This window comes from Plodia interpunctella, chromosome 3, assembly GCF_027563975.2.
Source record: "Plodia interpunctella isolate USDA-ARS_2022_Savannah chromosome 3, ilPloInte3.2, whole genome shotgun sequence".
In the NCBI taxonomy this organism is placed as follows: domain Eukaryota; kingdom Metazoa; phylum Arthropoda; class Insecta; order Lepidoptera; family Pyralidae; genus Plodia; species Plodia interpunctella.
The window spans coordinates 7,251,021-7,268,574 of NC_071296.1; the positions used below are offsets into that span (position 1 = coordinate 7,251,021).

General features: G+C 36.1%; 2 protein-coding genes across 3 annotated transcripts in view; both read left to right on the forward strand.

Annotated features, from left to right (window-relative positions):
• Positions 1–4,879: 4,879 nt before the first annotated feature.
• LOC128683676 (transcription factor Sp5-like) lies at positions 4,880–6,510 on the forward strand. Its single transcript, XM_053769546.1, has 2 exons — positions 4,880–5,052; positions 5,307–6,510. Exons 1-2 carry the CDS (start codon positions 5,023–5,025, stop codon positions 6,303–6,305), a joined length of 1,029 nt encoding a protein of 342 aa, XP_053625521.1. The 5' UTR covers positions 4,880–5,022; the 3' UTR covers positions 6,306–6,510.
• Positions 6,511–8,201: 1,691 nt separating this feature from the next.
• The window catches only part of Sp1, a 67,226-nt gene continuing 57,873 nt past the window's right edge, over positions 8,202–17,554 (forward strand). The window contains exon 1 of one of the 2 annotated variants that reach the window (XM_053769541.2): positions 8,202–8,394. In XM_053769541.2, coding sequence (XP_053625516.1) covers positions 8,353–8,394 — 42 coding nt within the window. In that variant the 5' untranslated portion in view covers positions 8,202–8,352. The remainder of the gene's footprint in view (positions 8,395–17,554) is intronic. The other variant, XM_053769544.2, reaches the window with a different exon arrangement.

Sequence of the window (17,554 nt, forward strand, 5' to 3'; positions counted from 1 at the left end):
TATTTTTAGAAATATTGGCAAAGAAGTTATTGAATTCGTTGGCCACTTCGTCATTTGAATTAATGGTTTTATCACCAATTTTTAAAGAAATATTGTTGTCGCGTGGGTTAAACTTGCCGGTTTCTTTATTAATGATTGACCAAGCTGTTTTGATTTTGTCATTAGAATTTTTTATTTTATAAGTTAAATATAAAGATTTTGCTGTTGAACATACCTTTTTAAAAGTTTTAGAGTAACGTTTAACATATGATATAAATTCCGCATTAAAATTATACTGTTTTTGACCATAAAGTTCATACAACTTGTTTCTGCTAATATAAATACCATTTGTAGCCCAATCGCAAAATTTAAGTTTCACTTTATTATTAAAGGTCTTAAGAGGAAAAGTTTTTTTGAATTCTGTTTCCACTGTATTAAAAATCTTATTATAATGTTCATTAGGATTTTTAGTTAAATCTAATTCAGGCAATTTCTTATTTATGGTTTCGCGAAAACGCATTTTGCGGTACTTAGTTAACGGCCTACGGATTACAGGAGCGGAGATAAGGTTAGACTCTTCGTTACGAATAAGTGACACTTGTTGGCCCAGGTGGTCAGACCCCAGACAGGCGAACAGCTTTCCTTCAGAAACAGTACAATCACAGAAAATATTATCTATACATTTGGCTGAGGTCGAGGTTATCCTAGTGGGTTCAAAGAATGTGTGCTTTAAATTAAATGAATCGAGCAAATTTTTAAAGCCATTGCTTTCAGAACATTAAATCAAAATGTCTATATTAAAATCACCACATAAAACTATGTGCTTATTGCTGGAGGTAACTCGCCTGAGGGCTTCCTCTAAAACATCTAAAAGAGTTTCATAACAGGCTGTAGGAGGTCTGTAAGCACAAATAATAATGTATTTATCCAACTCTACACAGGAAAGTTCTATTTTGTATTCAACTGACAACCGTACTATGTCTTTCCTTTCTTTATGCTTATAATTTCTATTAATTAAAATTAAGGACCCTCCGTGTTCAGAACTTTTTCTTAGGAATGTACTTCCTACTATATATTTATTTGGAAAAGCTAATTTAATTTCATTTTTAAAAAAATGTTCTGTAACACAATCATGCCAGCGCGCACGCGATATGACTAAAGAGGTCATAGTGGCGTTACAAAACTGAGTACCTATAGTACTCTTTACCTATTACCTAGTAAATACATTTAAGTACAATTAAATTTTGTTCTCTGGAAATCAAAAACAAAGTTTTGCGATACTTAGAGCATGTTCCCATTGCTCAGTTGCGCTCCATTGTAGCGACGCAGTACGTTGCAGCTCCGTCGTCTTATGCTCCGTTTTGTTTTGATAGGTTTTGACATTGACGAGCGTTGCTATGCGTCGAAACTTCATACAATTCTACGTTCCTCTGCGTTGATCTGTCGTCGTGTCAACAAGACGTATTTAGGAAGACGCAGCGCAACTGAACAATGGGAACACGCTCTTACCCAACACGTTAACCTTGCACGCATATGTGACTATATAAACGAACTTTAAATGTGAACATTTTTTCTTCTAATATCAAAACTTAACAGTTGGCAACAAAAAGAAGTTACATTGCGAATGCAACGCTCTGTAACTCGATCTTTTTGGTAACAAAAGGAAGGCATAAAAAGTAATATTAGTTGAATGAGAGTCGCATACGCATTGTATGAGACGCGGACATGGCTGTTATCTGATCGGAATTCCGCTCACTTGTCGAGGCTGTAAAGGAGTGAAGCCTTTGTCGAGGTATCACATGTAACAAGATCATCAAAGTACCTGTCTGACAATGACAGGTTCGCACCAAAGTTCCCTCGGGCTTGAGTTTTTCAATAAAACTGAAAAAAAAACGCGATGAATAGGTGTTCGATCTTGCAAATTTTAAGAAGACAAACGTAAGTTTTTTTATTGGAATGCTTGTTTTAAAAATAACATTATACTAAATATCTATTAATTCAAAATCCTAGGTTGATATTTACTTAAAAGCTACCTTTTAAATTTTGTTTTGGTATAACTTGTAGAGATAAAGTTGAGAATAAGTATCTATTAAAGGAATAAGTGCCAATAACCGATTTATTTAATACTATATACCTACAACCCCAACCTAGTAGGGTGCGTCCTTCGGGTACTTAGTGATAAAATTGGTCCATCCAGGTTTTATTGTACACAAAAAATGCGTTAAAGAGTATCAAGCATCTGATTATTCTTTTACATTATTTTATTTTTACGTTTATATAGAATTCGTGTAGAAACGAAAATCCTAGATAAATATACAAACAAAACACACTGACCGAGTTAGCCCCAAGTAAGTTCAAAACTCAAAGTAGGTATCTAAGATCCACACATACTTTATTTTTACGTTATTCCCAAGTTGTATAGGTACGACGAAAATACAACTTTGATTCTGGAACAATAACAATGCATGCGCGATTTACTCACGATTACAAATGATCCGCGTGGGTGCCGCTCTGGCTGCATTGGCACAATGCCCGCAACCTGACACCCTTCGCGGCAAAGGTCCCATATAGCCAACGTGGCCAAAAGACAGGAAGCCAAGACAACGTGCGATAGAGCCCAATTACCCGCCCACGATATAGGAAACCTGCAATTAGTGTAAAATATCCGCATTTGAGCGGAAATGATCCCTTGATTCAGACATCACGCCGCCGCCGATTATAACAGAGTTGAATGGTCTGATGTATTTCTGCTGGTAGGTATATCTATGCCTAACTAATCTATACTTACTATAGGCAAGACCGATTCGTAATTGGCCAATGTTTATTTTCTTAAGTGCTTGATTTCAGCTTCTCAAAAAGTGGCAAAATCATCATTGAGGGATGGATTGACATTGTTGCGTAGGTTGCTGTATTGCTTAGTTACTAATTTAACACAACTAGTAAGTACTTGAGACTAAATTTGTACATGATTTATCAAGTCCTTAGAATTTTATTTAGGTACTTAGCTAACTAAACTAAAGGTCTTTGTGATGGTTTGTCCACGACAAGGGTAGAACAGCGTTGATCTAAATAAAAATTTTAAACAGCTATCTAGCTACCAGTTTTTGTTCAGTGCAAAATGCACAAAAACAGTAGCAAAGATTTATGGCGTCAGAAGAGCGATCATAGAGCATTAGTAGCAACCATTGTGCACACCACGTGGGCTTTGTGCGCATGCGCAGTGGACGCCGACACGGCTACTGTAGCGAGCATTGTCGCAGCACCCTGTACATTGTCGACGACAGCTATTGTTCTAGCCCGTCGTAAACATGTCGACAGGTTACGTTTGTGAATCTCGATAATGACTTTGAGTCCGGTAGCAACTTCGGGGAATGATTTTTGTCATTTTTACAATAGGACTACCCTACGGTTGAACAAGTGTAATTGTGATCACTTTGACTACAGTTTCCCGTAAAAATCAAGTCAAGTTGCATCTAGTTTTCCGGCTGGGCGCAGCGCCTGTGTTTAGTTATTCTAATCTTTTCATCATAACAATAAACATGATCGCTTTGACTAAATTTTCCCGAAAAGTTGTAAATGTAGAGTTGAAACTTTGCAGAGCTAATTAGTTGCGTTTATTTATTCAGTTGGACTTGACGTCCACCTACACTATAATTTCATCATACCTACCTATGTATTCTAAAATCTTTTCTACAAACACTCTCTATCTTTTGTTCTTGTAAATTAGTTCACCGCGGCGTTGTCAGACGAAGTCGGGCAATTATAGAAATAAAAAATATATTAAGTTCGGCTGGGAAGAGAAGAAACTTACTTTTCTTTGGAGAGCGTTTGTGTTTAGTAAAACAAAAGCTCGGGAACGATTTAACAAACTGCCATATTTTAACAACGTGTAATTAAAGGTTGGCTGCGCTCGGATATGCATAAATCATGCGTCTGCCGCGAACTGCCGACCGAAATAGAGAAAAAATTAAAAACATTAACCGCTCGAGCCGCCCGGTATCTCCGATAGTGTTAGTGTGATTACTATCTCGGCTCGGATGTGCTCACGAATATTTTATCTACTTATTTTAAATTTAGAATTATCGAATTTAGATTTGAAATTTAATTCAGGTAAAAATTGTTTATGCTATTGATATTGCTTTGTCTTAAGTGTCCAGTTATACGTAATCTATAAAACTAAATCCATATCAAAATCCATATAAAAATACTTTTACGGTACGATTTCAATAAAACTGATGACAAAACAACAACAAGATGATGATCATCTCTTAACGTAATTCACTTTGCGACCTGAATCCTGCATCGCAAATTCGTATCATCAACTGCATTTTTAGTATAAATGCGATTCATTTATGGTTCCTAAAGTGAACTGAGTTGCATTGGAATCGTTTCGTAAAAGTTGATGGTAGGCCTTCTGATCTAAATTGTAATCCCAAAAATGTACGCCTAAATGTTTTAAAAATTGATAGTTTGAAAGTCCGAATAGGTGATTAGGCAGTACAACCATGCATTAGAAACATCATTTATATTAGTAGGTAGATATAGTGAAAATTTTGAGGTCATTTGCATAAAGACTTCAAAATATTTTTTGTCATGTACCTTTATATGAAATTATATTGCGATAAAGAAATATTACTGCGATAAACTAATATAACTTACATTCTAGTTCGAATTAAATAATTGTTCCACCACCTCATAATTTTAAGGCGGGTAATGTAAACATGACCTTTAGCTGTCCCGTTCATACACGTGTCTTCTCCTTCTCATGAGAATGGATCGTACGTAAGCTCATAATTCACAAGCTCTGGTTTGGGTGGGGTGTGTCGGAGGCTGTGCGGCCGGGGGTGGGGCGGGGGGTGAGGAGGGGTGCGCGCGCGCAGCTCGGGCCCCGGGGCGCGGCGCGGGGCCGGGGCGAGGTGACAACCGCTTGTTACGTCTATTCCAAGCCAGTTATTAAAAACGTCTCGGCGCGAGCGGAGTGCCGCCCTGTAATTATCCAGTTGAAGGTTTCGTCGCGTTACGTTGTCACCACTGTCGCCGGAAATGCAATACGTGGATCCGCCTGCGCAACAGGTCTGTCCGCCCGCCCACTCCCTGTTCCCGTTAATTGACACCACTTTTGCTCTTTATATTTGGTTAAATTATAGTTTAGTGCATAATAAACCCATCTGAAGATTACTGTTAAACGTTTTTGTCAGATAATGGTGTTGATTTTTGATTCGTAAATTGTTCAATATTTCTTAATCACTACAGGACACGATGTTTAGTGCATGTAGATATTACAATATAGGGATGTTAAATTAACCATGTTATCCAATTTGTTACAGATGATGAACATGATGAGTGGTTACGGATGTGGGTACGGTCGCGGAGACGCGCTGTCGCCAGCTTCTGATTTGTCTTCGTGTAGCAGCGCGTCATCCGGGGCGTGGTGTGGAGCGGCGGGCTGGCGCGAGCTGCCGTCGTATCCGGCGCAGTACCCCGCGTACTGGCCGCCCGCCGCCGCAGCCGCCGCTGCTGAGGAGGCGCGCGAGCTCCAGCGACGTTGCGCCAAGTGCCGCTGCCCCAACTGCCTCACAGAAGCCGCCGGTTTTGGGCCTAACTATGGAAAAGACGGTGCTAAAAGAGAACATGTGTGCCACGTTCCTGGCTGCGGAAAAGTTTACGGAAAGACCTCGCACTTGAAAGCTCACCTCCGTTGGCATACTGGAGAACGTCCGTTCGTATGCAATTGGTTGTTTTGTGGCAAGAGATTTACGCGGTCCGATGAACTGCAAAGACATCTACGAACCCACACAGGTGAAAAGAGATTCGCGTGTCAACTGTGCTCCAAGAGGTTCATGCGCTCTGATCATCTAGCTAAGCATGTGAAGACCCACGCGAACGTTTCACGAAAGAATAAGAAAATGAAAGAGGATGAAAAAGAAGAGCCTCTAAAATTATCCGACGATAAGAACGAAAAGCCGCAAGTGTCAAGTGAGAATACATCTGCCGCGCCAGTCGTCGGGAGTACAAACTACGGGACGGTGCCTGTAACTAACGACCCTAAACATGATATGTCTCTAAATTACGCAGCAGTAGCTCCCAATGTGACAGCAAATTCAGGGAATGGTTACAACAGTGCACCGTACAGCGGTGGAGTAATGACAGGCTGGTACCCTGAAGTGCGTCAGGACACCCTGTACCCGCGCCCTCCTGTGAGAGATCACCGCATGTATCAACAGTATACTGCTCCGATCAGTACGTATCAGTGTGCCAGCAAGGAAAACTATGCCATATTTCAAGGTCATTACAACATACAGCATCCAGTAGCACTGGGACAATAACATAAATACTTGTGAAAAGACATTTTAATTAAGTTTGCACGAAAGCTTACGTTTTGTAAATATTTTATTTGTAAGTTTGTACGGTCAGGTGCTGTGTTTTTGAAGACAGATTGTTAACTTCATTTAAGTTACCACGAAATTTTCATGTGATGTTTTGAAAGTTTACCAATGTATGTGCCTTCCAATAAAATTAATAAATTAAAGTAAACAATATTAGTTCATTTTATTTATCTTTTAATTTCGCTAACCGAAAATTGAGTCTGCGGAATTAAATAAATATTTAATTTTGTTTTGCATAGTAAATAAAAATTATTATTTAATCAGCCCTTATTTTTTACATAAACTTATATTTTACAAAAACAACTATGAGCACTTTCTTATTTACAATATTTTTCAACCAATTTAGAATGAATGACTTCATCTTAATATATATTTATAATAATTATTTTCATCGATGCACATTTTTTTCTACAAGCTTACGTAATACAAGTTCCATCCTTTGTTACATTGGAAAAAATTAAATACCTTCTGTGGTATAACAAGGAATCTATTGTAAGTACCTATTGTAAGGATACTCTCAAATATTTCAATCGATTTGTGTGATAAGATTAAAATACTCATATAAAATTATACTTATAATGTGCGTATAAAAGTGTATATTATTTTGCTTTACTGTCAAAGTTTTTGATGAACTAACTAATTTAGATCGTTCTCGATCATATTGCTGTGTAATACCAAAATAGTAGCTGATAGTGTATAATACCAAAAATTAAAAAATCATAATATTTCAATCAACCGGCTTTTTGAAACAAGTCAAGAAGCCGAATAATAACAAAAGCACACAAACACTTTGATTTGGTTTAACGACAAGAGAAACGGAATATTTTAAAACTCTCTTCATGAGTCACTTTCAAATATAGGCAGGCACCATTACTAAAATATTTATTTTTCAAATGTAAGATAGTTCAGATGAACGATTTTGTACCTAAAGTCCTTACATATCGTACATCATGATCGTTTTAGAAAACTTGTATATTCTGCCATATTCGCAAAAATCGGAAAACACTGAATTCTGTATTAGGTTATATAAATTAATCTGACATTTTCAAACAAAATTTCGATTGCCACATCGTTTTGACAAGGGGCGTTTGATGGACTGTCCACCCTTCTTATAATTTCATATACAAGTTAAAGTTATTATGTACATTTACTAAAAGTTAATGAGGAACAAGATCATAGTTTACGTTAAAAGTTTGTCCGGTTCAAGGTCTAGTTTGACAACAATATACTCTAGCCACGCGCTACATGCTACGAGCTACGATACTGTTACGAAAGTCTACGATAAGACGCGCGGCGTAGCAGCGGAATACCTTTTTTTTCAAAGCCATTAAAGTAGTTCGACCCAAAACTTTAATGATTATTATGATATGATGATATTGTATTACTTCTTTGTAAATTAATTTTATCGAAGATCAGTATCGGATTGATAAAATTAATTACTTTCGGTCACTAATATAAATTAATTATTGTTTGTAGATGAAGTCAAAATTAAAATTTCCTTATAATTTTATCCGAACCACATACATAGCTAAATCTGTTACTGTTTATGTTGGGAAAGCTTTGCCTGCTGTTTATAGATATGCTAAATGAAACAAACAAAACTTTCATGCAGATACACAGATGACTACATGTGTGTTTCAGCTTTTCGTCGCGAGATGGCGCTAGGTGTACCTCGGAGCGCCGCTCGCGTTCCGCGGAGGTAATTGCACGCGGCTATTATCTGGGCGGCGCTCAGCGCGCATGGCGATGGCGGCGGTGCGAGCGGGATGCACTCGATAATACGTAAAACAAAACGAGGGAGTAATAATGGTAAAAAACGAGCAGCACGCAAATTATAGTGAGAAATGAGGCAGCCGGTAGCGGTGGGGGCTCGGTGGTCGGTGGGAGCTTGACGGCAGTCGCGACCGCCGGGCGCACGTAGACCGCCCGCGCCGCCTGCGCCGCGCCTCGCGAGTGTTGTGTGACATGCGCCTGCTGTGTCGGCGCCATGAGCGGCAAAGGCTCCTCCTCACCGGACCTGCTTATGAATGTGAGTCCAGCAGCGCCGACGAACACCTACTACATGACTTAACTTGCTCATTTCGTCAGATTAACCAGTGTAGGACCATTTTGCGTAGGCAGTATAGTTACACTGACTAACCAAACTCTTGAGGAAGTGCAGGTTACAGATAATAATGATGCATTCTATCCTTTATAAAGTTCTCACTGTATACACATAGGCATTAGCATAGGTGTAGGTAATGTGTTCGTGTCTTGACATCTAAACTCTAAATGAGTTCAAGTATTAACAAATATTGGTTTAATTGAAGAGCAAACGTCACAAAAGGTGCGCCCGTGAAATTGTTTATTTCGGAGAGAGCCCCCTGGGTATTGTCAATTTAGCACGCACCATAAACGGCGTATTAGACCAGGACGCGACCTGGGCCGCGAGCCCCAACCTATTACTATTCATGGCCGCCCCAGCCCGAGTGGACCTCCAAGCTTTCTCCATTTATATGAAAAACATTGCGTCGAAATTTTCTTCCTATCCCCCTTTGAATACAAATTTGTTCGAGGACTAGTTTCTAGTACTGAATAATTGATATCGGTCACCCGACGGAAATATTTCATTTGATAGTTGAAACTTTAATAGAATGAGTAGCTTTGTTATTTTTTGTAATTTTAGTAAAACTTGTATTTAATATTGTCCTTTCCATTGTTTTGTACTACCTCTCTAAAGATTATATTATTAAGTTACCTATCTAAATATACATAGAATAAGTGTTAAATGGTCTATAAATAGGTAATGTAACATACATCTGTTTGTCTTTGCATACTACAAATTATTATTTTCTAAGAGAGAGAGAACGCCACCCGTCGGGAATCAGAGTATAAATGAAAACCAATAGTTCTAATAAAAGCAATATACGTCACATAAAGGTAATGGTTATTATTTAACAATGGCCCATTTTATTTAGTTCCAAACATTACCAACACCTCATAAAAACCACAAAATGTTAATTCAATTAAGTGAACTCAAATAAATAAAGGTAAGGCGGCGCTTTCGGGCCCCGTGTCCAATCCTTAATGACACATAGTGCCTTCGTCCATTTTCTAGTCAATTTCCTTTTCATATTAGTTTAATCTAAAGGCAGGACTACTGGCGCCAAAAATTATGAAGCGACGGCCGTGTCGGGCGGCTAATCTGTTTAGCGTTATATTATGTCGGCCACGGCTCCTTTGTGCGGTGAAAAAGGAAGAAATTTATGCTTTTCGGCGTCGTGTGTGAGTTTTTTGTGGGAATGTAATTAATAATTCGGCGGCAAAACTAACAGTGTTTTGGTTTGCTCGCATGATTGATGTCCGCCGGGCCGGCCCTATTGCTCTAGTTACTAAGCAATGTTTTGTTTCCTTGCTGAATCGTTTCCTTTTGTAATAAATACCTTATAATTACTAGATTTTATTTTACTGAAATAGAATAGTAGTGTTGAATAGTTTTTCAAGTTTTTATTATCAATCTATAATAAATTAGAAAGCATATAATTTGTGAAAAATTTGATATCGAAAGATTGCAAAATCAATTCAAAAACAGGTTGCCATGTCCTTACATAAGAGAATAATGTGTATATTGTACTTATAGGCAAACCACAAAATATCTGGCAGATAATGTAGGTTTAGGTATAAGGTTCTTACACCTACACAATCCTTGCTAGCGTATCTAAGCAACGGTTAACTTAACACATAAGTTATACATAAACTCATTCATAGTGCATACTGCACACGATATTTCGTTAAACTGGTTTCACAGGCGAGCATGCGTAGGCGCACTGGCTTTCACACAAAATAACCTAAGAACAGAATAATCAGAACTTGAGATTAAATAAATAATCTTAAACCGACTTATAATAAGCAAACTTTTATACTAGATTTTACTATATTTTAACTAGATTTTACTATAAGCTTTGCCCACGAGAATTCCTCACAGTAGCAGTATTTCTTGAAATCAACTTATTCCTACCATATGTATAAGAATAGGTTATGTAAAACCTGAAGAAGTAACATACCTATTTTCGCATTATATTATGTAGTTAAGACTTGGGTTCTAATAATTATACCTAATTGTTGGAACTTATAGATCGATGAAATTATGCCCTTAAAGAGAGCATGACGATGACTTATTGTCGGAAAATGGCCACATAAATACTTTTTACAGGACTGTTCGTTCAATTTTATTATAGCCTAAATAAAATAAATACTGAATATCTGTCTATGTCTTTAATTTGTGCTGAAAAGCTGATATACAAGTCATGGTATGCTCAGGTGTAATGGAGCAAGGCTTATTTGTTTTGTATTGGGACTACCAGCATGACTTGCAAAAGTAAAAGTGAAACGTTGGATTTGAAATTTTTGGAGCTAATGAATGGACTAGTTCTAAGAGGCTACTTGCTCACGTTGAACGAACTTATTTATTTAAAAAATATTATAAAGGGTCTGATAACAACAATAATCTCAATTTTATGCATGTAAAGTTTTAAAACACGATCTTTTTCAGCATAAAACGGATTCTGAATTTCAAGGACGAATTGTTTTGTTTCTTTGCGTAATAATCATTTAAACTTAACATGATTGGCATCCTTTGAATGTCTAGATACACGTACTTACCTGTAGGTAATATGATACTTGGGTAGGTAGGTGTGGTTCGCGTGCTCCGCCACATTATATGTGGTTAATGGTCTTAATTTTTCTACATCTATTTACGGGCATGTTAATTTGTCCCATTTTTGTTTTGACGAAACACATTGGCATTTAATATTTCAAATGATAAATTCTTTCTTAGAGTTTTTTGTGGCTATATACATACTACACACAGTTACTTTATTTTATGTGTGCATTTAAAATTGGTAGTAGATACCTTAAAACTGTTACTACAGTTAGAATTGCAATATACATTATAAGTAAGTCGTTATAATGTATATTGCAAATCTGACTAACAATAAATCTAAGTAAACAAGAACAAAACAGTGATAATTTCGCTTACTTAGGGTATCTCTATTTCATTGTTGGCACTTAAGTTTATTCTTATTCAATACAATATGATTTAATAAAAATATTGTCCGAAATAAAATACTTAATAATTGTCAATAAGCAGTTACAATTAAGAGTCAAAATATAAAATAAATTATACGAATTAGTTACTCTATTTTCGTGTCATTTGCTGCAAACCGTTCAGCATCCATTACATAATTACTGTCTTACCCCGCAACTAGATTTCCGATCAATAGGTACGACGGAGCGGCCATTTCCGTCACTCAGAGGATACGAGCCATTCCAATCACTTGGACCGTATTATTTACTGGTTGTACGCGAATGTACCGTTCGCTGAGTGGCACTGGTTGGCAGCCAGCAGCCGAGGCGAGCATTTTAATTGACCACGCGATGTACCATCCGAGTTTTTCTCCTCAAATTGCTCTAAAGTGCTTAATGAGAGATGCGTGCAATCGCCGTTTCCCCGTACGAGAGGTTGCTTGCTCTTATTTTACATAAATAGTTCAACCGACGAACTAATGCGGATTCTTGGTACTGTAATTGCGGCTGTGACAGGCTTCCGTCGCCTTTCCAGCGGCTGACGGTCCAGCCGTTCAAACGGCGTCACCCAGATTATAGTTATTTCTCATTAATAGCTCACAACGTGCGTGCACATAACGCACTACATTGAAAATAGATACCATTGACATTTGCAGCCGTTTTGCAATTGCAACCCAACGTGGGTCTTATAGTTGAAAAAATATTTAATCATCCATGTCTTCAACTGTCACTAGATAATGTAAATTGTCTTTAATTATTGGTTTTCATTACATTCGTTCGTTGTAATTATTAAAATAATTAAGTTATTATAAGAAAATACCAATTGTATTTAACCAGGTTGGGTATAAATAAGTGAACATGCAATTGCTTTACTACTTTTTCTGTCTTAACAACGTTAAGTATATTTATTTTATGTACGTTCTTACCTCAAACATTTCAATCACATAGACTTTCATGTAAAAATATGTCACGCGAAAATAATTAGAAATAAATGTCAATGGTAAAAGTAATCTATTACAATTTGTCATGAATTTTCAATTTGACTTTAGCAGAAACTTGGGAGGGTTGACATAGGTTGACATCATTAGATATTCTACTCGCGCAGAACGGAGAAGGTATATAGTAAAGCCTTCATAATAAGCCCTTAATAACCGTCGTTAAAGACAGCTGGCCTCGCACATTATTTGACCATAAAACTTATCGGCATGTACTATATTATTATTTTTTTCATCATATTCCTGTAAGTACATTTCTAGGACTTAATAAAGTAGTTAAATAGATGTTACTAAAGTATGTAGTCCGCAGAGAAGGCGATAATTTTATAATTTATAAAGGTCATGTTTACTGAATTTTTTTAACTATTGTTATTAAATAAATTACTCAACTTGGAAATTTTATCAGACTCAGTTAAATTTTTAGATCATAATAGCCTGGGTACCAAAGCAAATATTAAAAACAAGTACATTCTAAAAATTCTATTGAAAAGTGTTTTGATTTGTTAATTCCTTGCCTTCACTGCGGCATTCACTGAGAAAAATGCCCTGTGCAGCTAGCTACTAAGTTATAATCAAGCGACTACGCATGAAATTGTATATTTAAATGTTATAAACATTTGTATGTTTGTTAAAATCTTCGTCCAATATCGGAGCGGTCATTCTTAACCTACTGCCATTATCCTTGAGGATCCAAAACAGAGTTCGTGCCCAAGGAAACCAGTTCCAATGATTACGGGCAGTGGTCAGCGTTCGCAATCCAATTAATTTCCTCATTAAATCCGAGATCGTAATACCAGATAGTACGTTTAAGTAATATTTTAAATACACACAAAGAATCTTCGCATTTCTCAAAACGTCCGGAGCGTAGATAATCACTGGTATGGGTAACTATTTCTGCTTCTATTAGCAGCGGTTATCGGTTGATTTATTTGAAACATGAGAAATTGCTGCTTTATCACACACTTCTTAAATGGAGATCTTGGACTTACATTTATTATATAGCCACTTTTCAATTTCATGCTATCAGTCTAGCAAACAAACAAAAATACCTATTTGACATATAAAATTTTATAGCGTAACTAAATAAACGTAAATATGACATATTATATTTTCAGCTGTGTAATATTAATATTAATATTAATTATCTTTATTATTGTTTATCAATTAATTCTAGTAAGTAGGTAAATATAAGTACATAAGTTAGCAAGATTTTTTAAATGGGTATAAGGAACAATATTCGTCGACTCCAATGCGAATATTTATTACATTATTTACAAGATACTTTGATACATTTTTTTACAATATACTTTGGCAATAAAATAACGTATCAATCTCGACATACCGAAACTTTTTTCCGCAACGACAAAAATAAATGTACGCACTTTTTGTCGCATTTGGACATGAAGGGAGATAAATCTACATACCCCCGTAGTGTTTCATTTCCGGAACAAGTCGCTTTGTCGAGCATATTTTCCCGGATAAATGGCAAAATTTCCATAAAATGGCAGTTTGTTTTTCGTCCGGGATTTCGTAGCACGTGCTAACTCACTGTGACGATCCTTTCTAACATTCTTATGAAAATACTAGCGGCCCGTCCCGACTTCGCTCGCGTAAAACCATTATAAATTATACATTTTCCTCAGGAATCACATACACACGTAGTTCTAAAGATCTAAGGATTATACACAGGGCAGCAACTTTGTTTTATATTATGTAGAATATATGTAAACAAGATGTAAGTATAGATTAGACCCGGATCGAAATGGAATAATAACTTCCTAATTGAATTCCAAGTTAATATTAAATACATACATAAAGAAAGTCCTTGCTTATTATAAAAACGATGAAATCGCTATTTTAAAAGAATCACATTTGTTTCCTTGAGGCATCTCACGAACGTTAACTTTGTAGAAGTTAATATAATTTCACACAGGGACAAGATGTGTTTATTATGCTTGGAATTACAAAACGTTGATATGTCAGCAGACAAACAATAGGTCAGCTAAATGAGTTGCTTTGAAATTGCTCCGTATAATTTGTAACGAATTGTGGCTAAACTGTCACAAGAAATAACACGCAAACGTCTTTTGTATCCATTAAGGATAGCGATTATCTAGTTTAGCATTATAGTTAGAAAATACATTCGATTATAGATTGCCATGTAACGGGTCAGAATTTTTGTAATTTATATATATATATATATATATAATTATATACATTACATTCGGCATACAATGTACATTATTTCTACATTTCAAAAAACAAATGTAGGAGCACTCATACATAGTTACCTCTCAGAAGAATTCTTTGGTAGGAAATTACCAATTGGTAATTTAGTCGGAAGTCTCAAAATATCTTTGGTTGCTTGAGGATTATAAAAATCCATAATATTATGTTAATTCTCTCAAAGTTACGCAAGAGATAGCAGAGAGATGAGCGGAAATGAGATCCCAACATTAATTGTTAAGTATAAAGTAATAAATAACTATAAAATAAATTCTTTACAATTTATTTTCAGTATAAATTAGGATATTACATGTTTTCGGTAGTAAAGATAGCCAAAGAATTCTCTTGACAGGTAAATATGTATGAGTGCTCCTAAATTCTAATGTACAATATCGCGATTCAGTTTGCCAAGCTTTGGTGGATTCGGCACACAACGCAGTTTTTCGATGCGGTAAAAAACTCTCTCATACAAACTACGCAACTTGTGTATTTGCGTCGGCATCTGTCCGAATTGGGTGATAGTGTGTAGCCGGCATAATATCTGGTGGAAACACAGAGTCCACTTATCGATAGAGATCTGTCGACATTCACAGTGCACTGACTGGCCCGCTCATTGCAGTGGCACTGTGCAAGCATTACAAGATAACGACATCTGACAACTTAATGAGGACACTGCCTCGGGCTGTACTACAGATTTTATGGTAAATTTTAAGAAACTAAGGAAAATTACGCCTAGTTCAATTATAGCTACCTGCACAAATATGTATAATAAACTTTAAAAAAACTCAAGGCTTCGAAATTGTCCGAATGGAAAACTTTAAGGATTTGACATATTCATATTAGAATTAAGTTACATCTACTTGAAGTTAAAATTAATATAATTGGTATCTAACCTTTGAATTACATATCTAAAAGTTAAAAGTCCAAGTAACAATAAGCTCAAAAGTTTTGTGTCTTGAACGAAAGAACGAATGATCAACAAATACTTAAGCGCGTCAAGACACAGTTCCATAGCGACTAACACAACAATCATCTACATACATCAAATCACTGACGTTCAGTGCCTGGTCAAAACACGAGTTCCCAATCGCCCCACGCGGAGTTTCTACCCCATTAAGCACCGCTCATTATTTCCGCTTTGACATTTATCTTGGCACTTTTTTATCAATGCGTCTTTGAAACATGGGACTACCTTAACGTGAGAAAACACGACAACTTTTCCCATATTATTAGTACAAATACCAGTTATTATAAGGACAAAAATGATAATTGGCGTGTTTACTGCATTTTAGAATCCCTAGGTGATAAAAATAAACCCATCACTGAAATAAATAAGGACTTGAATATAAGATTGTACTACATAATAAAATATCCCACAGGAACAGTGTTTTTAACAAAACTAACATTATATAACTAACTAGAAGTCATCTTATTTTCTCGTAAACTCGTGCAGCCATTTTACTGTCTCAATCAACTTTCAGGATAGATTACAATTTTTTTTAAAATCACGCATTTCATTGAGTGATTAGTTTATTCCCTGTAGAAATAATGTACTTAGGTCTGTGCGCGGCTGCGCTTGCGCACAACTAGAGTCACGCGACCGAACAGCGCACCAGCGCCCGCGCCGCGCCCCGAGCACGACGATTATAATTTCGAGCGCCGATCAACATGAAAATGAAGGCCCATAAATTTATTAGACATAGTGTCGGTATGGCCGCCTGCCTCGGGCTTGCATTACCCACACAAAATATGTCAAGAATTAACCATTATCATACTAAGAATATTTTACGCGGATAAAAATAATGTTAACATAATGGCCCGTGAACTATGCTGAGATTTCTGACGAACATATTTAAATAAATCGTGACGAGCTTCAAGGTAAAAGTTGAAAAGGCAAAACATTTTTTATTTATTTATTTTTTAACAGGTAAGTGTATATAATACATACGTTTCAAAAACTTGTAAAATTTTAAGTATGGAAGCTTTATAAACATCCGAACATATTTGTCATCATTTTTGACTGTAAACGGTAAAAAAATAATTGTAATAATTGCAAGTAAATAATGTTAATCGTTTTAAAATTAACACATACATCAAGGTACTTTTTTATGAAAAATTGATTGAGCAGGTCACCCCCGAGATCGATTTCCGCAATTTGCAGATAGGAACCTGTGATTCTAAACAGAGATATCGCGCCCACGTCCACCGCACCACCGGGGCAAGTTATAAAATGTAAATTTATTGCGCGATATTTTACATAAATTCAAATTGGCCGCTGTATATCGCCGCCTTACGTTACATCACGTAATTATACCGACACAATTATTATAATTTTCTTATAATCGCGGCCATAAGGACGTGCGAAAAAACAATTTTTTGAAGCGCAATTCAAAATGATTTATTACTGATAAATGCCAAATTTGAATAGACGGTTACTTTATATTGAATCCGCATTTAATTTAGGATGTGAAATCAACATTTTTAAACAATTTAGTTATTTAAATTATGCTATTTAAACTATTTCAATAGAATTCGTTCTTTTTTTGGTTTCCTTTAGTTAAAACTTCTTAAATATTTTTGAATAGTACCTACCTAGTATAATGATAGTATAATGCTAATACGAAGTATACAAAATCAACCATACATAATATGTAGGTGCTTCATTGATTATGAAGTATCAAACCATATGCGTCGCGATGCAATTAATTCAGTCCTTATTTAGAATCTTGTCCCGTGCCGAGGCATTTCTGTTTTGTATCATTTTTAATATTATGCAAGTATTCGACGCTGCACTATAATTATCAATCATATATAAAAATACTTTATAAATCTTATTTTTACATAAACAAGTCGTGAAAAGATCATTTATTAGGCAATTATCCTCCAAACATCTGCATCAAACTG

Excerpts from the sequence above, each read along its gene's own strand:
- LOC128683676 (XM_053769546.1), top strand. The coding sequence starts at position 5,023 with ATGCAATACGTGGATCCGCCTGCGCAACAG. Across the intron at positions 5,053-5,306 it reads TGGATCCGCCTGCGCAACAG|ATGATGAACATGATGAGTGG; the intron begins GTCTGTCCGCCC and ends AATTTGTTACAG.